Source organism: Zalophus californianus, chromosome 9, assembly GCF_009762305.2.
Source record: "Zalophus californianus isolate mZalCal1 chromosome 9, mZalCal1.pri.v2, whole genome shotgun sequence".
NCBI classification, from domain to species: domain Eukaryota; kingdom Metazoa; phylum Chordata; class Mammalia; order Carnivora; family Otariidae; genus Zalophus; species Zalophus californianus.
Window position 1 is genome coordinate 80,873,855 of NC_045603.1, and position 20,319 is coordinate 80,894,173.

A 20,319-nucleotide genomic window follows, 5' to 3' on the forward strand; every position below is an offset into this window, starting at 1 on the left:
ATGTACTTTTGCCATTTTGTTCATTGTTTTCTAGAGGTTTTGAGTTCCTCTCTGTTCCTTTCTTCTTCTCTTTCTGCTTCCCTTGTGGTTTTATGAATTTTGGTGTTATTTTAGATTCTGTATCTACTATAGGTTTTTGCTTTGTGGTTATTGTGAGGTTCATATATAACAGTCCACATATAGAACAATCTATTTTAAGTTGGTAGCAACTTAAATATAAATGCATTCTTTAAAAAATCTACTTTTTTACTGCCTACTCCTGAATATTTTATGTGTTCAATGTCATAATTTACATTTTTTTGTGTGTATCCCTTAACTGATTATGTAGTTACAATTCATTTTACTACTTTCGTTTTTTAACCTTAATACAAGCCTTATAAGGGATCTTTACTTTCATATATTTTCTTGTTATTAGTTAGTGCCTTTTCTTTTCAGCTTAAAGAAGACCCTTTAACATTTCTCATAAGAATGGTTTAGTGTTGATGAGCTCCCTTACCTCTTGCCTGCCTGGAAAACTTTTAATCTTTCCTTCAGTTCTGAATGATAGCCTTGCCAGGTAGAACACTTTAAATATATGATGCCACTCTCTTCTGGCCTGCAGAGTTTCTGCCCGAAAAATCAGTGGGTAGTCTTTTTTATTTTTAATCTTTTTAATTTTTTAAAAAGATTTTATTCATTTGAGAAAGAGAGATAGAGAGAGCACACATCCAGAGGGGAGAGGGAGAAGCAGTCTCCCCGCTGAGCCAGTCGGGAGTCTGATGTGGGGCTCCATCACCCTCACAAATAATCCAGTCCTCTCTCAAACTACTGCCTTTGCCCTGCTTTTTGGAATCAGTGAGTTTACACAGGAGCCCCTCAAAAAGAGTATCTCAGATTCCCACAGTTCTTTGTGTCCCCTGGATGTAAGCCCCATTGATTTTGAAAGCCAGACATTTTTTGTGCCTCCTCGCTGGTGTAGGTCCTAAGAGTTAGGATGCCCAATGTGGGGTATAAACCTTTCAGTTTTCAAGGAGAGGTTCTGTTCTGTAAGATCCCTCCCTAGTTTGTGCTGCCATGTGTAGATTTTGGTAAGACTTCTTTCTCTCCTATCCCTCTTCCTCCCTAACTCTCTCCAGCCCTTTTATCCCTTGTGGAGAAAACTGGTCAGCTAGTTTTCATGTTTTTTTTTTTAAGTAGGAATTAATCCATATGTCATTGTGGATTTGGAAGAAGTAAGTTCAGGGTCTTTTTATGCTACCATCTTGGACCACCCTCTCTATTTCCAACATATCTTAAGAAATCTGAAGAATTTCTTCACCTTAACCAATTTGAGTAAATGTGATTTTGTGGGTTTTTTGGTTGGGTTTTTTTCATTGGCCTCAAGGACAATCTGACCTTCTCATTTATTGTCTTATAATAAAATGTACAGGCATTTCAAGAGATGAGAGACAGGCTGCCCACTCAGAAGCATCATCCCACCCAGTAGGAAGAGAACCCAAATTAAGGATTCCAGAATCCAAACAAGCAACAATGTGAAAAAGAAGCCTAGTGCAGCAGAGGTGATCTGGATCCAGGAAGAAATGGAAGATGACTATAATAAAAAAGTAAGTCTTTAATTATAAAATGTGCTCTTGCTTGTCTTTTTTGCAGAATTTTAAATGCTATTAGAATTCACTCAACTGCTTTCTTCCTCCAAGACTGAATCATTGCTAATGTTTACTAAAGAAAAGTGCATTGTCTCTTGCTTGGTCTTTAGAAAGATTGTTAAGTTTTTCTCATCTCAGTGAAAAAGGTAATTATCATAGTGGACGGATTCAATTGCTTAAATTATATTTTGGGAATTGAATTTTTTCTTGGGGTCTTACTCTTTAACTTACTGGCTATTTGATCTCAGTCACTTTTTAAATCTCCATCTACCACAGTTTCCTAATCTGTAAAACTGAGATAATAATAGTGCCTATAAGCACTTGATAAGTGTTAGCTATTGGCAGAATTATTGTTAAATGAATGTTCTACAGTAGCCTTCCTACCCTTTTACCTGATGACTTTCGAGTATAAAATGTCTGGCAGGTAGAATACAGTGATATCAATAGTGGGCATTACCATTAGGCCTGGGATTGAACCAGGTGTTGAGAAAAATGAAAACATGGTCCTGACCTTAGACATCTTAAAATTTATTTATGTGCATAAAAATATGCAGTAGCAAAGTTGTATTCAATTGTGCAGATTTATTAAGCAATATACTTTGTGTACTTTTATACATATTATTAATCAATAAAAAGTTAGAACAAGAAATAGACAATTGCTATGACAATCCCCTAATGTGGGATGATAAAAAATAAAGACACTTTTAGCCTGGTTGGAATTAGAAATTGGAATTAATTAATTTTTGGAACCACCACACTGATAATAAAGTAGAAATCGTCATGAATCACCACTAATTTGGTTACCTTTTTAGAATTAGAGTTGGTTCCCAAACAAGATGAATATCTTTGCCTGCTTATAGGACAACTAAAATAATTCACTTGTTCTGTGTCTATACTATTTGAACATGGCCTCCTAGAAAGTTTCAAGGAAGTAAGTCTTACAGAAGAGTTTGCTTCATTCATATGTGACTTGCCAAAAAGCAAGAGAGAGTTTTTCTTCTATCTGTAGCAGAGAAGTCCTGAGACATAATGTCTGCCCCTTCTTATCATAAGCCCACCCCTAAACCACTCATTTAGCCTCGGGGGATGAAGCTCTCACTGCCTGGCTTATAATATCATAGAGGGTGAGAATATTGTGACTGACAGTCCCCAAGACAGCATGTTTTGGGAGAGATTGTTCGTTGAAGGAGATGAAGATAGGCAAGCAACTCACATCTGTTTGCATAACATGTAAAGAAGTTTAGACATTCTCAGGCTTGATCAAATTTTCTAAGTGGAGATAAGGGGACCAATCTAAAGATAATTGCTGCAATCTGAGTAGGACCAATGAGGACAATAGCTATGGAGAAGAGATGTGATAAGGAGAGATCTGATGGATGTAGTATCTATAGAAATGATTGACTCATTGGGTACAGAGGGAGGAATCCAGGGTGGATCCCAGATATCCAGTTTGGGTGACTTGGTTGAAGGTGGTGACAAACCTCTTAAAAAAGGAGACAGGAAGAGAAGTAAGTTGAGGCAGAAAGGAAATCCTAAGTTCAGCTTGGGACATGTTGAGTTGTAGAAAATGATAATGAATTGGAAAAACATAAGTAAAACCATACTGTAAAGATTTAAAAAAAAATAGATTCTTTCAACAAATCCAATATTTACATAATTCAAAACATCTACAGAAAGAAAAGAAAGAAAAAGAAGAGTTCAGTGACTGAGTTTGTTCTGGCAAAACCAGCTCATTGTGCACTTTGCTTTATTTGGGTCCCTAAAGCAGCCTTGGCCTTCTATTAAGAATATCTTTGTTCCACTGCATTTTGTTACTACTGAGAATACCTCTTTAAAGAATATCATTTTTCTCATTTCAAAATAATTCATACCTTTTAGAGAACACTTGAAAAGACAAAGTAAAACAATACATCATGTACAATAATAAATATTTTGACACAGTCTATCCTTTGTAAAATGTTTCCAGTTATAAATAACATGTCATTATATGAAATAGTCTAACAATACAGAAAAAGAGTAAAGATCACTTAAATCTCGCTACCTTGAACTAACCTGTTAGTGTTTTGTCTATGTTTTCATGTATCTCCGACACATGCACACCCACAAATTCACATTTACTTAGATGGGGTCATATCACATATGCTCTTTTTATAATGGACATCCATGTATTTTTTTAAACTGTTATTATTTACTTATGTTTCTTTTTCGTTTCCTTCCTTTTCTTTATTCCTTTATTTTCTTTATTCTCTGTCCAAAACATCTTATATTAATGATATATATGTATATATGTATTTTATATTTAGTAAATTACATATTATATAAATATGTATACACAAATTTTATATGTGTATGTTTAATGGATATATACAAAACTATGGAGGAATTGGTAATTGTTTTAAAATTGTTTTTAAAAACTAGGATCATTAATATACACTTATATACACTTTTCTTGCTTTCCTCCCTTTCTCCCCCATTGTGAAAATCCTGCCAAATCTCTTGTTTTAGGTATCACATTAGATTGTCTCATCTTTTTTGAAAGTAACTGTCCTAAGAGCAGGAACAGTGTTGTATTTGTTTTCTGTAACAGACAGAGACATAAGAGTGAATATACTGATATTATCAATAGCTTGAAGCGAGGCTATTGAGAATGAAAATATTTGGGCTGAGTAATTTATCAAAGCTCATTTATGCAAATCATGAAGTGACAACTCAACATCCCATGAAGCTGATAATATTATTATGCCTTCCCATTTCACATGAAGAAAAGGAGGTGTATTGACTTAAAATAACTTTTCCAAGAACCTGAAACCTGTGCATTGCAAAGTACTGCACGCCAGTCTCACCAATGCCAACCAAATATGTTATCCCTCGTGTTTTGTGCAATAAATGGCAGCCATAATAAAAGCAGTATGCCCTACTTAGCTAAGAGAGTAATTGAGTCTTGAGGACTCACACCATGTTCTTTGCCTGGAGCTTTTCGTGCTCCCTCCATCGTCATCTTCCTCTTTAGAGGTCTTTTCAGTGAGTAGTGGGCATGAATTTTCACATTCCATTTATAGAGGAGAAGAATGAGACACAGTAAGTTTATTTTATCAAATGACATGCAAGAAGTCAGTAAAGGAAAAAGACAAAGAAACCAGTTTTATTGATCCCCAGGCTATAATTCTGCTTCCTAACAAAACCTGAATTCTGGAAAACCCCGTTCAGCTTAAGTTTTGTTATAAAAGTAAATCTCAGCACTTGGTTAATTTATGGCTTTAAGGAGAAGAAAAGCAGGAAATATGGTGCTTCATTAGGAGCTGGTACATAGCTGGGAATGCAGAGTCAGTCTGGGTCTCTCCTGAGCTGTGTGTGCTGCACAGATGGTCTGCATCAAAATTTTCCAGAGAGTTTGTTGAAAGGCAAAGCCTGGGTCTACCCACTGAAGTAGAATCTGGAGGATGGAGCCTGGAATTTGGAAGGTGGACTAGAGGATACACTTTTAATAAACATGGCTGATAATTTTTATACATATGTACATTTGAGAACAATTGTTATGGCCTCCAAAGGACTCTCCTGGATCTTGGGTTAGTGGGAAAGGCAGATGCATACTGTAGGCTTTTGGAGAAGTTACTTAAACTCCCTGATTCTTGGTTTTCACACCTATAAAATGGGGATAATAGCACTTATTAACACATGAGGTTAGTGTAATAATTAAAAATAAAATATGTAAAGATTCTGTACCTAATGATTAACTATAAATGCCATCAAGAACAAATTAATCATAATTAGAGAAAAAGCTTGTGAGCTTTAAAAAACGTGAATCTGATTAACTTGGTGTCACTTTCAGTTTAGAAAAAGTCTTGAAGAAAGGAAGTTAGGAATTCAGTGATACACAGTGACTAAATTCAAATGAAGGTCAAGATTTAAAACTTCTGTGTGAAGCACCATCATTCCCTCACGGCATTCTTTAGGAGCAGATAGATAGGTAACATAATGGGAAAGCAGACCCAGGCAAAGGCATGCAATAGAGGAGGGCAGTTGCGAGTCCCATTCAGATGGGGTGCTGCTGTGTAGATAATGGTGGTAAAACTATGTTGACTCTGGTGCCAAATGGTGAAGCAAGGATACCAAGACAACCTGGAAAATAGCAATATAGATACAGACCTTAAGGAAAAGATTAAGATGTGCCAGGTTAGGGAAAAAATGAAAAACAAAACAAAACAAAAAACCCAGAATCTTTGTGAATTATAACTTTGTAAATGCATATGATGGAAAAAGTTCATACCTTTTCTCAAAAAGGGAAGCAATTAAAAAATGAAATTTGGAACCAATTCTAATGAGCACTGTAAGAAATTTTATCAAGGGAGCTTAGATGTGACTAGAAAAAAAATCACAATCTCCCATAGCCTTAGAGATCTCGACAGTGGAAAGAATAACTAATTGTCTCTTACAGCCTGTTTCAGTGGGAGAAACCTCCCCGTCCCCATTTTAGAATAACACAATAAAATACTGACTTTGGTCTTATTTAGTCTAGGTCCTTTCTGAATTAAGAACATTAACAAAATATCATTTCTGTTAATAGGTTTCCTATGTTGTGCCTCTTGTTTTATGTTCTATTATGTATTGTTCTTTTATACAAAACCAAATTAATCAAAGAGAGGGAAGAAAATGTTAGTTACTATTTATTGGGTTTTTAGCTAAGGCTAAGATTATTTTTTTTTCTGTTGAGTTGTATGAGTTTTTTATGTATCTTCAATATTAACTCCTTATTGTATATATGATTTGCAAATATTTTCTCATTCAATAGGTGGCTTTTTCATTTTGTTGATGGCTTTTTTTGCTGTGCAGAAGCCTTTTAATTTGATGTAGTCTCACTTTTTTTATGCTTTTGTTGCCTTTGCTAAATACTATTATGATGCTCATTTTACTTAGGAGGAAATTGAGTAGCAGGCTCAAAATCATTGAACTTGTCAGGGTCAGAGGAGGGATTGGACCCATACTACATTCTATGCACTAATTACTATATATAGAGAGAAGAGGGGCCACTTATGTTGTTAGATGAAAAGAATTTAGAAGTTCTTTATTCCATCAGTAACTGGAGAAACCCTGATTGTGTTAGATTCTGTTATTAAGTCCATTCCTGTATTTGCCCTGCTTTCTATTCCTGGAATCATCCCCTCAGAGACCCAAAGGGTGACATTACAGCAATGAAATGAGCCATCTGTCACTGAATATTTTGGCTGCAAAGCTTTATTTTGGATCCAGTAGGCAGGAAAAAGACCTGATAGGGATTCTGCAGGGTGAAGTCCAGGGCAAAGGTCTGGTAATGACATTGCTGCTGAATGAAAACTCTTCCTCCTATCCCCAAGGGCTTGCACATGCCTCCTACCCAATTTGATTGTGATGATCTGGCAAATATTATCAGGAACTGATTCCCCCAATTGTCATTCTGCTTCATTTTTGTTATCTGGAATCAGGGACAACTTACCTAATGACATAGAGGGAAAAGAAATAAAATATTTTAAATGATGTTAAAAACAATTTTTAACCTGTGACCAAGAATACTTAGAATATCTTTATTTTTAGAAATTAATAAAATTATGATTACATTTAGATTCCCAAAATTTATTTTCTTTCTTTTTTTTTTTTTTATTTATTTGACAGAGAGATAGAGAGCACAAGTAGGCAGAGTGGCAGGCAGAGGGAGAGGGAGAAGCAGGCTCTCTGCTGAGCAGGGAGCCGGACATGGGGCTCGATCCCAGGACCCTGGGATCATGACCTGAGCCGAAGGCAGCCACTTAACTGAGCCACCCAGGCGCCCCCCAAAATTTATTTTCAAAGCAAAGTTTTCTGCTTTGATAAAATTTACTCATTAAAAAAAATAGGAATTTCACAAGGCTTGCATTTTAGCTTAGGAAACCATGATAGGTCAACACTTTGTTTTAAATTGAATGCAGTGACTAAGGAAAAACACTTTATTTTACTTGCATGAATATATCAATTATTAATCAAAATCAAGATAAAAAATACATGTTTAATAGCCAGCAAAGAAATTTCTGACATTGGCCTCTGAGTTTGCAGGGACCAGGGAATGTACTTACCAGGAAACTAGTTAGGAGCAAATTTTGTTCCAGTTAAATAGGAAAAGGCATTTTAAAATTCTGAACTTTTATTAACCTCTCAACTTCCAACAATGTGGCTGGCAATTTACCATTTATCAACCTAGGCTCATCTTTACCTTTTAGGTTTTGGCATTTGAGTGATATATAGGCATAAAATTGGGGATGTCTACCCAGAACATCTCAACATCAAGAACATAATTATCCCTGAGCAAATACATCACAAAGCATTTTAACACTTGCTCATACCTTGCCCATCTGCAAGCATGCCTAATCCAAGAGCGAATATTTACCTAAATGTAAAGGAGACACAAGTCATTCTAAATAAGCAATTGAGTAAAATAAATAATAGGTGATATATTTTTATCATGTGTAAATGGAAGAACAAAGTGCATAAAAACAGGATGACAAACAAAAGGATCTCAAGAGTTACAAGTTTAGCCAGGGAAGCACAGTTATTCTTTGAGGATAGGGCAGGTTTCCTTGACAGGTGATGTGATGCTGACAGAAGTCAATCACAGGGGCCCTTTGGCTTGGCAGAGAGAGATGGCTCCTGACAAGTTGCTTATAGAATGGCCAGAAGCAATGCAGATCTGGTTAGGCAAGAGCTACAACAGTTAGCTCCAGTGGAGCCTGATGGATGATAGAAGGCAGTACACAGAAACTAAGGGCTGTGCTAAGGGCTCAGGAACTGAGGGGAGCAGGTCAGGGGATGGAGTACAATATGATTCAAGGCTAATTTAAAGACATCAACTGTGAATGAAGGAGAGGATATCAAGGGATTGCTGAATTAAAGGTATAGGGTCAGCAGGACAGCTGTGGTTTATTTTTTGTAAGGCAAGTTCAGATAGTTTAGTGTCTTCTAAAACTATGTATTAAGGAAGATTGGTTGCTAAAGTAATGTTGCAACTTTCTTCAAAGGACATTGGCTCTTTACCATTTCAGTCTAACTTTTAAACTTTAAATTTCTACGTTCAGAAATTTATTTATTTTTATATTTTTAAAAATTTTATTACGTTGTGTTAATCACCATACATTACATCATTAGTTTTTGATGCAGTGTTCCATGATTCATTGTTTGCATATAACACCCAGTGCTCCATTCAGTATGTGCCCTCTTTAATACTCATCACTGATGGGTATCCATGTTCAGAAATTTAAACATGATTCTCAGTGTTATTTCTAACAGCTTCAGCTATACTTACAATGTCTTGATCTTTTGAGGATAGGACAAGTCTGACAATATTTTTATTAGTTCTGCTTCCTAGGTATGGTAGGCAGAATTCTAAAATGGCCCCCCAAGGATCCACAGAACCTTTGAAAGTGGCGTATTATTTGGCAGAGTTAACCTTTTCAAAGAGAGATTATCCAGGTACATCTAATCTAATCGCATGAACCCTTAAAAGCAGCAAGCTTTCTCCTGCTAGTGGCAGAAGAGGAAGACAAAGAGATTCAAGACACAAGAAGGATTTCATGTGCTATGACTGTCTCAAAGAACCTGAAAAACTGACAGCAGTCTTGGGCTGACAGCCATCAAGGAGATGGAGTCCCTGTCCTATGGTAACAAGGAGCTGTGTTCTGCCAACAGTTTGAAAGCACTTGGGAATAGATTCCTCTCCAGAGCATCTAGAGGAGAACTCAACCCAGCTGACACTCCGACTTTGGCCTTGTAGGATCCACCCAAGACCACCAGACTTTTCGACCTCCAGAACTGTGAAATAATAAATGGGCACTGTTTTAAGTTGCTAGTTTGTGGCAGTTTGTCACACAGCAATAGATAAATGTTAGCTGTTATGTCTAGGCAAATGGGACTCCTGCCTGAGTGATGGAATAAACCTCGTCAATGCATTCATTCTAAATTTCCATGATCCTGTGGCTTCATCTTATATCACATTTGTTAATTAGCATACATTCTACTTTGTCAGACACAGGAGTATGATGAGGCCTCTGTGTGTTCCTCTCTGACAGCCTGGAGTGAATGATGTTACACTTTATTGTGTATCAGCTGGTGCAGGATTTAGCTCCATGAATGCAGAAGTCAGGTTCACCAGCTGCCCTATGCAGGGAAATCACCCCTGACAAGTTGAGATTTGCCTGTCACTCACTCCCTGAAATTCTTCTCATTTATGAAAGAAAATGTAAAAACAAAAATACATCACAGGCTGTTAAAATTGGGTGTTGCAGAAGGAAAAAAACCCTTCACTCTGACATCAGACAGATTTTCAAAATGTTCCTGGGGATTGCAGCATTAGCTGTTAATGCACTTGGACACTTGTGTTCGGGAGAATATGTGCTACTTACATATTCATGAGGGATCTTTCATTTGCATACATCCTAGTGTTAAGGAGAGTCAAAGCAATCTAATCTAGAAGGTTATCCCATCTTCCCTTTAGAACTGAGACTATGAAGGACCCCCTGATCAAACCTTTTAAAAACTTGATGTAGAGCAGAAAAACCTTCTAGGGGCCTGCCTTATGTTTTATTTTCTTTCTTTCCTAGTCATGTGAGAAGAGGCAAAAACCCAAGGAAAATCTTTATCTTGGGGCCTGATACACTAATAGGTTGATGTTACCCCTACCTCTGCTTCTAAGGGCCCAATAGCACCCATCTACAGCCAAGTTGAAGCAATCATGAGTCCCAGTTCCTGTACTTTTCTCATTAGAAAATAAGAATTTTCACATCTCTAAAATGGGGAAAATAATACTTACCTCATAGGGTTTTCATGAGAATTAAGTGGGAAGGGTATAGAAAGCCTTCAGCATTGTACCCGGCATTGTAAAGACTCTGGGGAGCAGCTTATTGATGTTATTTTAACTTCCCATTTCTCTGGAGAAGACACAGGGTGTGTGCTTGGGACTCGCTGGTTAACTCCTAATATGGCTTTTGCAGTGTAAGATTCAGATCTTATAGTTTGCAGTTAGCAATGGCTGAACAATGCAAGAGTTGTAGGACCTGGTGAAGCAGGAGGGTTGTTAACTTAGTTAAAATGTGCCACACACTTTCACGCACTACTTTAAGGGCAGTGTTTAGAAATGATCCTGATAAACTTGTGACGATCTGCTTACATAATTATATATTTGGAAATACACATCCAGATGACAGTTATTCTTCATTATAATACAGGGTGATGTGGAGAAATACAGAGCCCTATAGAGGGATTTTGTAGGTAACTAATGTCTGCATCACATTTCATAGTTTACAAAGTCTTCCACAGCAATTATTATAACAGACCTTTTGGGTTATAATACATTATCATCATCATCATCATCATTATCATTGTTATCCTCATTAAATGAATGCTGACATTAAGATTCAGGAAGACAAAGTGACTTGCTTGAACTTGTGCTTTAAATTCCTAGAGGTTAGGAAAGAAAGAGAGAGAGAGCGAAAGAAAGACAGATAGGAAGAAAGGAAGAAAGAGAGAGAAAGGAAGGAAGAAAGGAAGAGAGAAAGAAAATCCTAGGGAATAAGATTTTTTGTTTTCTCTCTAAATATTCCTATGAAGAGCAATTTACTTCTAAGGAGTTACTGACACATTCAACTGGGGAAGGATAGATTATTATTGTATTCTACCAGGAAACCAAATTAGAGATTATCACTGTATAATACAATGAGTCATAACTATCTAAATTTGTTATCAAGACAGGTAAATTAAGAAATCAGTTATAAATCTTCTGTGTGTTTTGGACATAAGGATATAATTGAATAAAGGGGTAATGTATTTGTGATATTTAGAAAGAAGGTGGAACCATGCAATGGGTTTCCTAGATAGTTCCATTTCTCCCTTACTCATTCATGACATAAATCTCTAGAGAAAAGAGACATGTTTTGAAGTTCACTTTCACTTCCAGTTGTTTATCTGTGGCCATGGAAAAATAAATTTCATGCCTGTAAATTCAAAGAGCTGGAAAATAATTCTGGAGTCACATCCACTTAGAAGCTCATTTATAACAGCTCCATAATTTCAGAGTTTTGAAGTTGCTTCCATACAAATATATCCCTCAGCCGTTTTTCTTCCTCCATCCACATTTGGAAGCTGGTGGAATCTTGGTAATAAAACCTCTAAGGGCAATGCTATTATAACCATTGTAGGGAAAAGAAGTCTTACGGACTTCTTGGAGAATGTGCCTTAGGGAAGGGGCGATCTTATCCTTTTTCTTTGGTGATACTGTTAGAAATTAAAGGTTAGTTATGTGTTCATGACATTTGTGGTTTTTTTCCTTTCACCAACTACTCAGCTATTGCTTTTCCTCCAATAGATACCATCTCAGTTGCTACACAGGCATCTGTTTTCTGTGGTTCCCAAAGCACAGGGCCTTGGGCAGTTGCCTTGCAATTTGCCGTAGGTTGACCTTGCATTAACACATACATTTTGATTTCTGTAAAAATGATAGTTCTACGCATTTAACTCTGGTACAACTTAGAGTGATGCTGCTAAAACTTTGCCAGTGAACTTTTGCCTTGAGGTGGTGGGATTTGGATAGTATGGCACAGTCAATGAAATCAAAAGGAATGTATCACCTGGGGAAAAGCATACATCTTTTAGATAAGCATGGAAATAACCATAACCCAAGGGAATGCCGTATGTTCTTTTCCTCAGGGTTGGGGAAGGATGGGGAGTAATTCAAGAATATTCTGATTGGTAGTATAAAAATGGGTACACAGAGAAGGCTGTTGCTAGGAGAGGTGAGCTAGGATACATGCACAGGTCCTTGGGAAAATGATAGGAAGAGCTTAGCTGTCAGTGGACATTCTGATCCTAGGTCTTAATCCTCACTTAGGTTGTTGTATATTTTTATGTTATTAGGGTACTTGAGTTAGTGAGAAGTTTTGGTCTGTATCTTGTAATTAGAAGAAGAAATGTCCTATATACCAGGTATGATTCTGGGGCTGATGAGGACCGGTGAGATATTTGCCTGACTAGTGCCAAATATCAGTCAGAAAGATTGAGCATCCAACAAGGCAGGAGCAGGAGTCCAGGACTTTCTCTCAAGTGGACCCAAGGTCAGGAAGTTGTCTCAGTGACTTATCTAGATCAGTCCATGCATAGTGGGATGTGAAATGCGGTTGTTCCTTTTGTATTACTGAGGGATTAAAGGCACCAAGTACCTCACATTCTACATTTAGAGTGATGCCAGGGTATAGTGAGAGGTGCTGGTACTGAGAACCAGCCCTATAACCAACCACCTTCCCTGCCTTCTCTTCCCAGATGAGGTCCCCAAGTAAACTTCATGTATGTGTGTCGGGGGGTGGTGGTGGTGGTGGGTGGGTGGGAGTGGTTGGAGAGAAAATGCTGCCTCTAAAAAGGTGCTATCTTTGTGGGGAGAAGTTATTCTTTCCATATATATACACATTATCACCTCCCAAGACCAAGGAAGGGAGACCTCAAGATAATTGCCCAAGACAGTTTGTGGGGCTGGGGTGGGTGTGGTGGGTCGAGGGTGGGAGTGAGTAGATGAGGGATGGTAGGGGACAGGTGCCTGAACTCTTCTGCCCTCCCCACCTTCACAGAGTCAGAAACTAGGGATCTCTTCATTGAAATTTGAGACCCATTGGAATTGCTGAGTGCTGATTGCTCCTGGGACAAGTAGAGAAAGGTTGGCAAAGAAATAGGCTGGGAGAGCAGGTTGCACAGACACAGTGGTACTTCATTCATTTAGGCTAACAAGGACATGAAAGTTGAGTGGGATGGGGGGTGGGGCTGGGCTATTTTCTGGAAGAGGAGTTCTCTGAAGCAAGAGGCTGTGGGGCTGATGGCCAGGGGTAGGAACTAAGAGTGGATGAGTAGTCTGGCCAGAGCCCCCCTCTCAAATCTGGAAACCTTGCAGGAGGAAGGTTGGTCCCACAAAGAACCCCATGTTTTTCAGACCAGTGTTTGACCCTGAGACACACAAACAGAAATAAAGCCAGTTATAGGTTGGAGAAACAGAATTGACAGCAGTCAGAACTGCAACCTTGCTCTGTCAAGTAAGGAGGCCTTGGCCCCATTCCTTCGTTTCTCACCACTCTAACGCTAGAGGAGCCAGTGCCTAGAAGGGGAAGGGATGAGGCCTGCTAGGGCAGATCAGAAACACCTGTCCCTAAGAGCCAGCCCTTGTCCCCACCACACACATTGAACACACTCTCCTTAGCCTGAGCTGAAGAGAGAAAAGGAAAAATACTTCAATCAAGCAACTTCAAGTTTTGAAACAAATAGTACTGTGTCTTAAACACTGGAATTAGACTATTCTAATAAGTAAAAGTGGCTGAAAATATTTTTAAGGGCATTAATCAGCAAGAGGAAAAGGGGAGCATTGACAGAAATATTTGGAGGCAGTTATTTATTGGAAGAAATAAGATGTTTTTGTTTACACACAGAACAAATCGAGTCTCCTGAATAAACTGAGTAAATATAACTGGGCAGACTCAAGATGGTAAAAAAAACACTGCACCAGCTAAGCTGGGTGCTACCAAGAAAGGAGAGAGACAAGAAAAATAGAAGAAAAGGAAATAGGTGGGAGGAGGGAAGAAGGGAGTAGAGCCCTTTATCTGTTTCTACCAAATTGAGGGCTGTGGAAGCTTCCAAAATGGGCCTGAGGAACCACCTTTGATGGACCCTGAGTCCAGAGGGTAATTCTTAAGTCTGTTGTACTTCATCTGATTATTCAACAATAAGTAAAACCAATGGCCACTCCCTTTCATAATTGTCATTTAAGCATATGTGTCTTCCTCTAGCTTGAACATGCATAGTTCTTTTCATCATTGAAATCTTTCATTATTTTTATTCCCTTTCTCTTGCTCTCTAAAATGTGGTACCTTTGGCTTAAAAAAGATATATATATATATTTATATTATATTAATACTTTAATATATTATAAGATGTTATAATATATTTATATTAATAATATATATAAAAACAGCAATTATTTTCTGAGTCTTTCATTTCCCTTCATGAACATAAGTAATCATTTGATTTTATGCCTTGAATGTGAGAAACAGAAGCTAAATCAATACTGCTGAACACATTTGCAAAAGAAAAGAGTTTTTAAGTAAGTTTCCCAATACACACAAATAGATAAACTGCCAGGATAGATTATTTGTCCCATTTCTAGAAAACAAAATAGGTATAGATTCTTTCCATTAAAATAGAGTTTATTTCTTGCCATTCTTCACACTGTTTATGCCAAAAAAAGTAAGGCAGTGTCTGCAGTTAGTTGAACAAAGAGCGAGTGGCCACTGAGATTGCTTTTTTTTTTTAAGATTTGACTGATTGATTTAGAGAGAGTGCATATGCGTATGCATGCGTACAAGAGCCAGGGGAGTAGCAGAGGGAGATGGAGAGAATCTCAAGTTGACTCTCAGCTGAAGGAGGGCCCATGGGGACTTGATTCACAACCCTGAGATACTGACCTGAGCAGAAACCAAGAGCTGAAGGCTCACCTGGCTGAGCCACCCAAGGAACCCAAGATTGTTTTTTGATTAAATACGCATACACAGATTTTCTCTTTTCTTGATCAAGAACATTTTTATCTGCCTCCACATTTCCAGCCTCGCTAAATGTAATTGTCAAGTTGCCAAAACAAGTTACCCTTAAATTGAGAATTTTATTGGAACAGTCATCATAGATGGCTGCCACACAGTTTGAAGGGCCACAAATACATCATCTGTAATGCTGGGAGGAACTTTCTGGAAGAATATAAATTTTACTCCCCCATGATTTCAATTTTATGGGAGACCATAACTTCTGGAATTCCTAATAAAGAGGGAAAAGAGGGTAGTTTTTAGTAGATGGTTTTAGAAGAAATGATTCAATGTGTTCTGCCAATATGAACTCTTAAAAGTGCAGGTGCCTCATAAATACCCAGGCTTAGCCTATATCAGGAACGCATTTACTGCTTTGATACTATGAATAATATAGACATTTACTATCTGGTATGACTCCCTAGTAGAACTTACATCAGGCACACTTAGATCACAGGATCTAAAGAAAGCTAACTTTTTGGTACACTTGAAAAAATAAAGCAATGAGATATACTCTTGGCTGTGGATTAGTGACTATTCATACAAATCAGAGGTTTTCCTTTTTTCTTCTCTCCACTCTACTTAAATGAAATGACAGAAGTCAATATTCACATGTGTATATTTGAGTGTATGTGCTGCTGAAGAGAGCACGACACCTGTATATATTTGAGTAAACCCACACATTTAATTTTTTTCAAAGATCACAATGCTTTAAAAGTATTTTCTTCTAGATCCTTTTCAGAAACTTTTTTAACCCACACATCAATGATGGTACTTTCTCTGTTAAATAACACCTATAATGAACACTTGCAGTGAGTAAATTCTTCAAACGAATTTTTTTCTCTTCTTTCTTTTTTTAAAATTTTATTTATTTATTTATTTTATAAGATTTTATTTATTTGACAGAGAGAGAGATAGCGAGAGCAGGAACACAAGCAGGGGGAGTGGGAGAGGGAGAAGCAGGCTTCCCGCCGAGCAGGGAGCCCGATGCGGGGCTCGATCCCAGGACCCTGGGACTATGACCTGAGCCGAAGGCAGACGCTTAACGACTGAGCCACCCAGGTGCCACCTATCTTCTTTCTTTTGGGTATTCTGGAAGGGTATTTATTTGCCCCCATCCAGTCCACCTCTGGAGAGACTGGACTTCCCAGGCTAATAGTAAGGGCTGTGAAAGTAACCTCAGCCCGAAATGCCAAACCTCTTTGCTCCTGTGCCCAGTAAAGGAATTTTCCTAAAAGCTGTGCACCCTTTCAGTCATTTTTAACTTGACATCTAAATTTGCTTTAATTGTAAGTTTAAGCAAATTCATGTTTTTGTCACTAGGAAGTAGAAAATATTGAATATCTTGTAAAATCAAATGACTGTAATTGGATAAATGTTTCACGATATGATTTGATTAAGTGCATTTTAATTGCCTTACTGGATAAAGCACCCTGAATAGCAAAGAAGGCATGTGAAATTTATAGCTATGGGGTTTTCAAAGTATCTTAAGTTTTTAGGTAGTCCTGTAAAGCACTCCAGTTACAACAAAAAGAATCAGTATTACTGATCTATATTTCCTCAGTTGTTCTGAATTCAGAAAAATTTTAAAAATAAGTTAAAAATTTTTCCTTTTTAATGCAAACTTCATCTTAACAGATATATTTATATATGTTTATGTTCATTTGTAATATTTATATATTATATATTATAAAATATATAAAATAATATGAAACATTAAAATATATGTTATATATTGCATATATTATATATATATATATATATATATATATATAAAACAGGGGAAGACAGCTGATTCTCTGTATTTAAGATGCCTTGATTAATCATGGAAGGAGTCTTCTTCTTCCAAACCAGTCTTTCTCTGTATGCCTTTGTTTGGGGCCTTGGACACTTTTACACCCCAGAGAAATGCCCAGTAGTGAGATTTGGGGTGTGTGTGTGTGTGTGTGTGTGAAGGTATGCCCTTTTTCTATAAAATGGGAGAAGAACCATGGAGAAGTAGTCTCATTCTCAGGCAAATAAATTTTTGGAAAGAGCGTATATAAAATTTGAAGATTTGAAAATGTAGTCCCTTAAAACTATTTGTATATGTAAACCCCCAAGCAAAGTTCAATGTAAAGACCAACCTAACTAGGCAATATCTTTCTTGATCTCCTACAGTCGAGTAGAATTTTACAAGGCATACCTTGAAGTGAACCTTGATCTACTGCCAGTCCTTGGTTTACTTGTTGCAGTAAGATTGACTAATTAATAGAACAGGTGAATAATGACAACATCAGGATTCAGGGGTATGATGGTAAATGTTTAACAACTGGCTCTTGGGGAAGGAAGGAAGCCTGATTTATAGTGTTTGCCCATTTCTGTGGTATAAATACTCCCCACTACAGCCTATTTCAAACTACAGTATAAAGTAATCTGGCTTGCAAAATTCCTGAAATTAACAATCAGTTCTCAGGCTCTCATGAGCTGGTCTGAGCCAGCTTTAGTACATCAGTGTGTCATGATTTATTAATTACACTGTTCTGATCAGAGTCAGCTGGGGAAGCAGTGGATTTGCAGTCTCCCAGCATTTTTCTATATGTATGCTTACATTTACATACTTATAAAAAACTGATACCTCTCTTCAGGTTTCCACCTGACACCTCCCTTGCCATCTCTACCATTCTTTGGCCTTGCACCTAGAATGATGATGGACCTGCCCTTACTTGGAAGCAGACCGATGCTGAGATAAAGATTTGAGTGCAATTTAGAGGTTCAGGGAACACCAGTAGGGGAGCAGGGAAAGAATACAGGGAAGAGAAGGCAGCCCATAAAAGGTGCATTATTAAGCCAGCCACAATGAGTGACGAGAGCTTACTCTCAGAGGTAAACACAGGCCTCAGAATCACCCTGCCAAAGGGACAGGGAGCTGAGACATTTATACATGAGTCCCTGAGAGCTGTTGGTTGAGGGCTGCTTCTGAGCTTGCTCATCCTGGCTCTTGCTGTTTTGTTAGTTATGTAGGCCCTTTCGCCCTCAGTTTTGGGATTTACATCTCAGGCCAGAGATATAAATATTGGCAGCTGGAAGAGGCCCAAGGAGTAAGGGTGGGCACTGATCAATGTCTGCTATGTGTTAAAACTTTCACCAAATATGGGAGTGCTTCATTAATATTCCTATTTTGTCTAAAAAGTCCAGTTTCTTATATAGCGTGTGCATGGTACCTAAAGAAACCAAACTCAAACCAATCACATTTTGTCTTGACCAGGATTTCTTACATTAGGTATGCATTAGAATCTCATAGAAAAATGCCTCCAAACACAAAAACCAGAGACCCCACTTATTTTTTTAAAGATTTTATTTGTTTATTTGCGAGAGAGGGAGAGCAAGCATGAGCAGGGGGAGGGGCAGAGGGACAAGCAGACTCCCTGCTGATTGGGAGACAGACATGGGGCTCAATCCCAGGATCCTAAGATCATGACCTGAGCAGAAGTCAGTTGCTTAACCAACTGAGCCACCTATGTGCCCCAACCCCACTCATTCTTAAATATATCAAAACTTGAGAGTCATTTCTTTAGAAGGTGTTTCCCAAATACACTGGTCCACACAAGGGATAGAGGGAAGTTCATTATGAAACGATTATCTTGGGTTATTGTATTAAAAATAGATCCAGGGATGCTCTCCAGGCCCCCTTTCTCTGAAGGTGTGGCCTCAGGTATACTTGTCTGTTTAAAGCATCCAAGTGATAATAATACACAGTCTGGTTTGAGAAAAACAGGAAGTAGAGTTACTTGTGGCAGTGGTCATAGGGCTGCAACTACAGGGGCTGAAACCAGGGATGATTTCTAAGCAAGAAACTGTAACTATGTTTTTAATATTTATATTAGTATATTAATATTTATATAAATATTATATATTTATATAATATATATTATGTATGTATATTATATATTTATTACATATATAATATATATTTACATATTTAATATTTATGTCAGAATTCCTAAGGGCCTGGTGGGGTGGGGTATGCCTTTACCCCATCTGGCAAAATTGGTATTAAAAGTGAATTGCCTGGTGGTAAAGAAAACCCACTAGTTCAGCATTTATGTAACTTTGCCCTGTCTGAATGAGTGTGGATGGAGGGGCAGGCACTTACTAGACCAGTACTGCTGCCTGCAATCTAGACCAGCCTAGTGGCCAAATTTAATGTCCCTTCAGAAGTTTGGGTATAAATGGAGAGAAGGAAAAATAGTAGCTGTGGGTAAAGGAATGAATAAATGGGTTATGTAATGAGGGAAATCCAATAGTACATTAACACCTCAGAAAAGGCTCAGAGCAGGAAGTGATATGTCTCTTACTATGGTGAAGCCATATATTGCTGGTACTGCTATTGCTTTTGGAACTTGACAAGATGGAATGGAAGCCTGAACACCTGAGTGGCCTTAGCTTAGGAGACATTGTCATACAATGTGATGACAATGGCCTGGATAGTTATTAATGACTGAATGAGATTCTAGTAATGTGCCAATATCTTTTGACTTTTATGATTATTTTGCTATTAGGGATTTGTGTTTGGGGTTGGGACTGTGATAGTATGATTTATAATAAGAAATGTGTATTTGCTCTAAGTCCCATTTCTGGCAGGGAGCTGCTATAACCCTTAAAATTTCCTAAGTAATAAGAGTGATAAAGGTGTCTTGATATCTATAAAAAACATGTTTCAACCACACCTGAGTTTATGTTATGCATTAACTTTTGGATAGCCCATGAGGATGAGGACTGGTTGCCAGGGAACCCTCCTTCCAGGAGAGAAGAGAGGCTAGAGATTGAGTTTAGTCACCAATGGGCAATGATTTAATCAATCATGCCAATGTAATGAAGCCTGTATAAAAACCCTCAAAAATGGGGTTTGTAGAGCTTCCAGGTAGGTGAACATGTGGAAATTAGAGCAGAGTGGCACACTCAGAACATGGAAGCTGTATGACCCTTCCTATACCTTGTCCTATATATCTCTCCCATCTAGCTATTCCTGAGTTATGTATCTCTTTAAGTGAACTGGTAAATATAAGTAAATGTTTGAGTTCTGTGAGCTGCTCTAGCAAATTAACCAAACC

At 37.7% G+C, this 20,319-nt stretch overlaps 1 protein-coding gene across 8 annotated transcripts in view; it reads left to right on the top strand.

Moving 5' to 3' along the window:
• LMNTD1 (lamin tail domain containing 1) overlaps positions 1–20,319 on the top strand; it is a 496,795-nt gene that overhangs the window by 122,873 nt on the left and 353,603 nt on the right. For all 8 annotated transcript variants that reach the window (XM_027592020.2, XM_027592017.2, XM_027592019.2 and 5 more), the window contains one exon: positions 1,409–1,583. In XM_027592020.2, coding sequence (XP_027447821.1) covers positions 1,560–1,583 — 24 coding nt within the window. In that variant the 5' untranslated portion in view covers positions 1,409–1,559. The remainder of the gene's footprint in view (positions 1–1,408; positions 1,584–20,319) is intronic.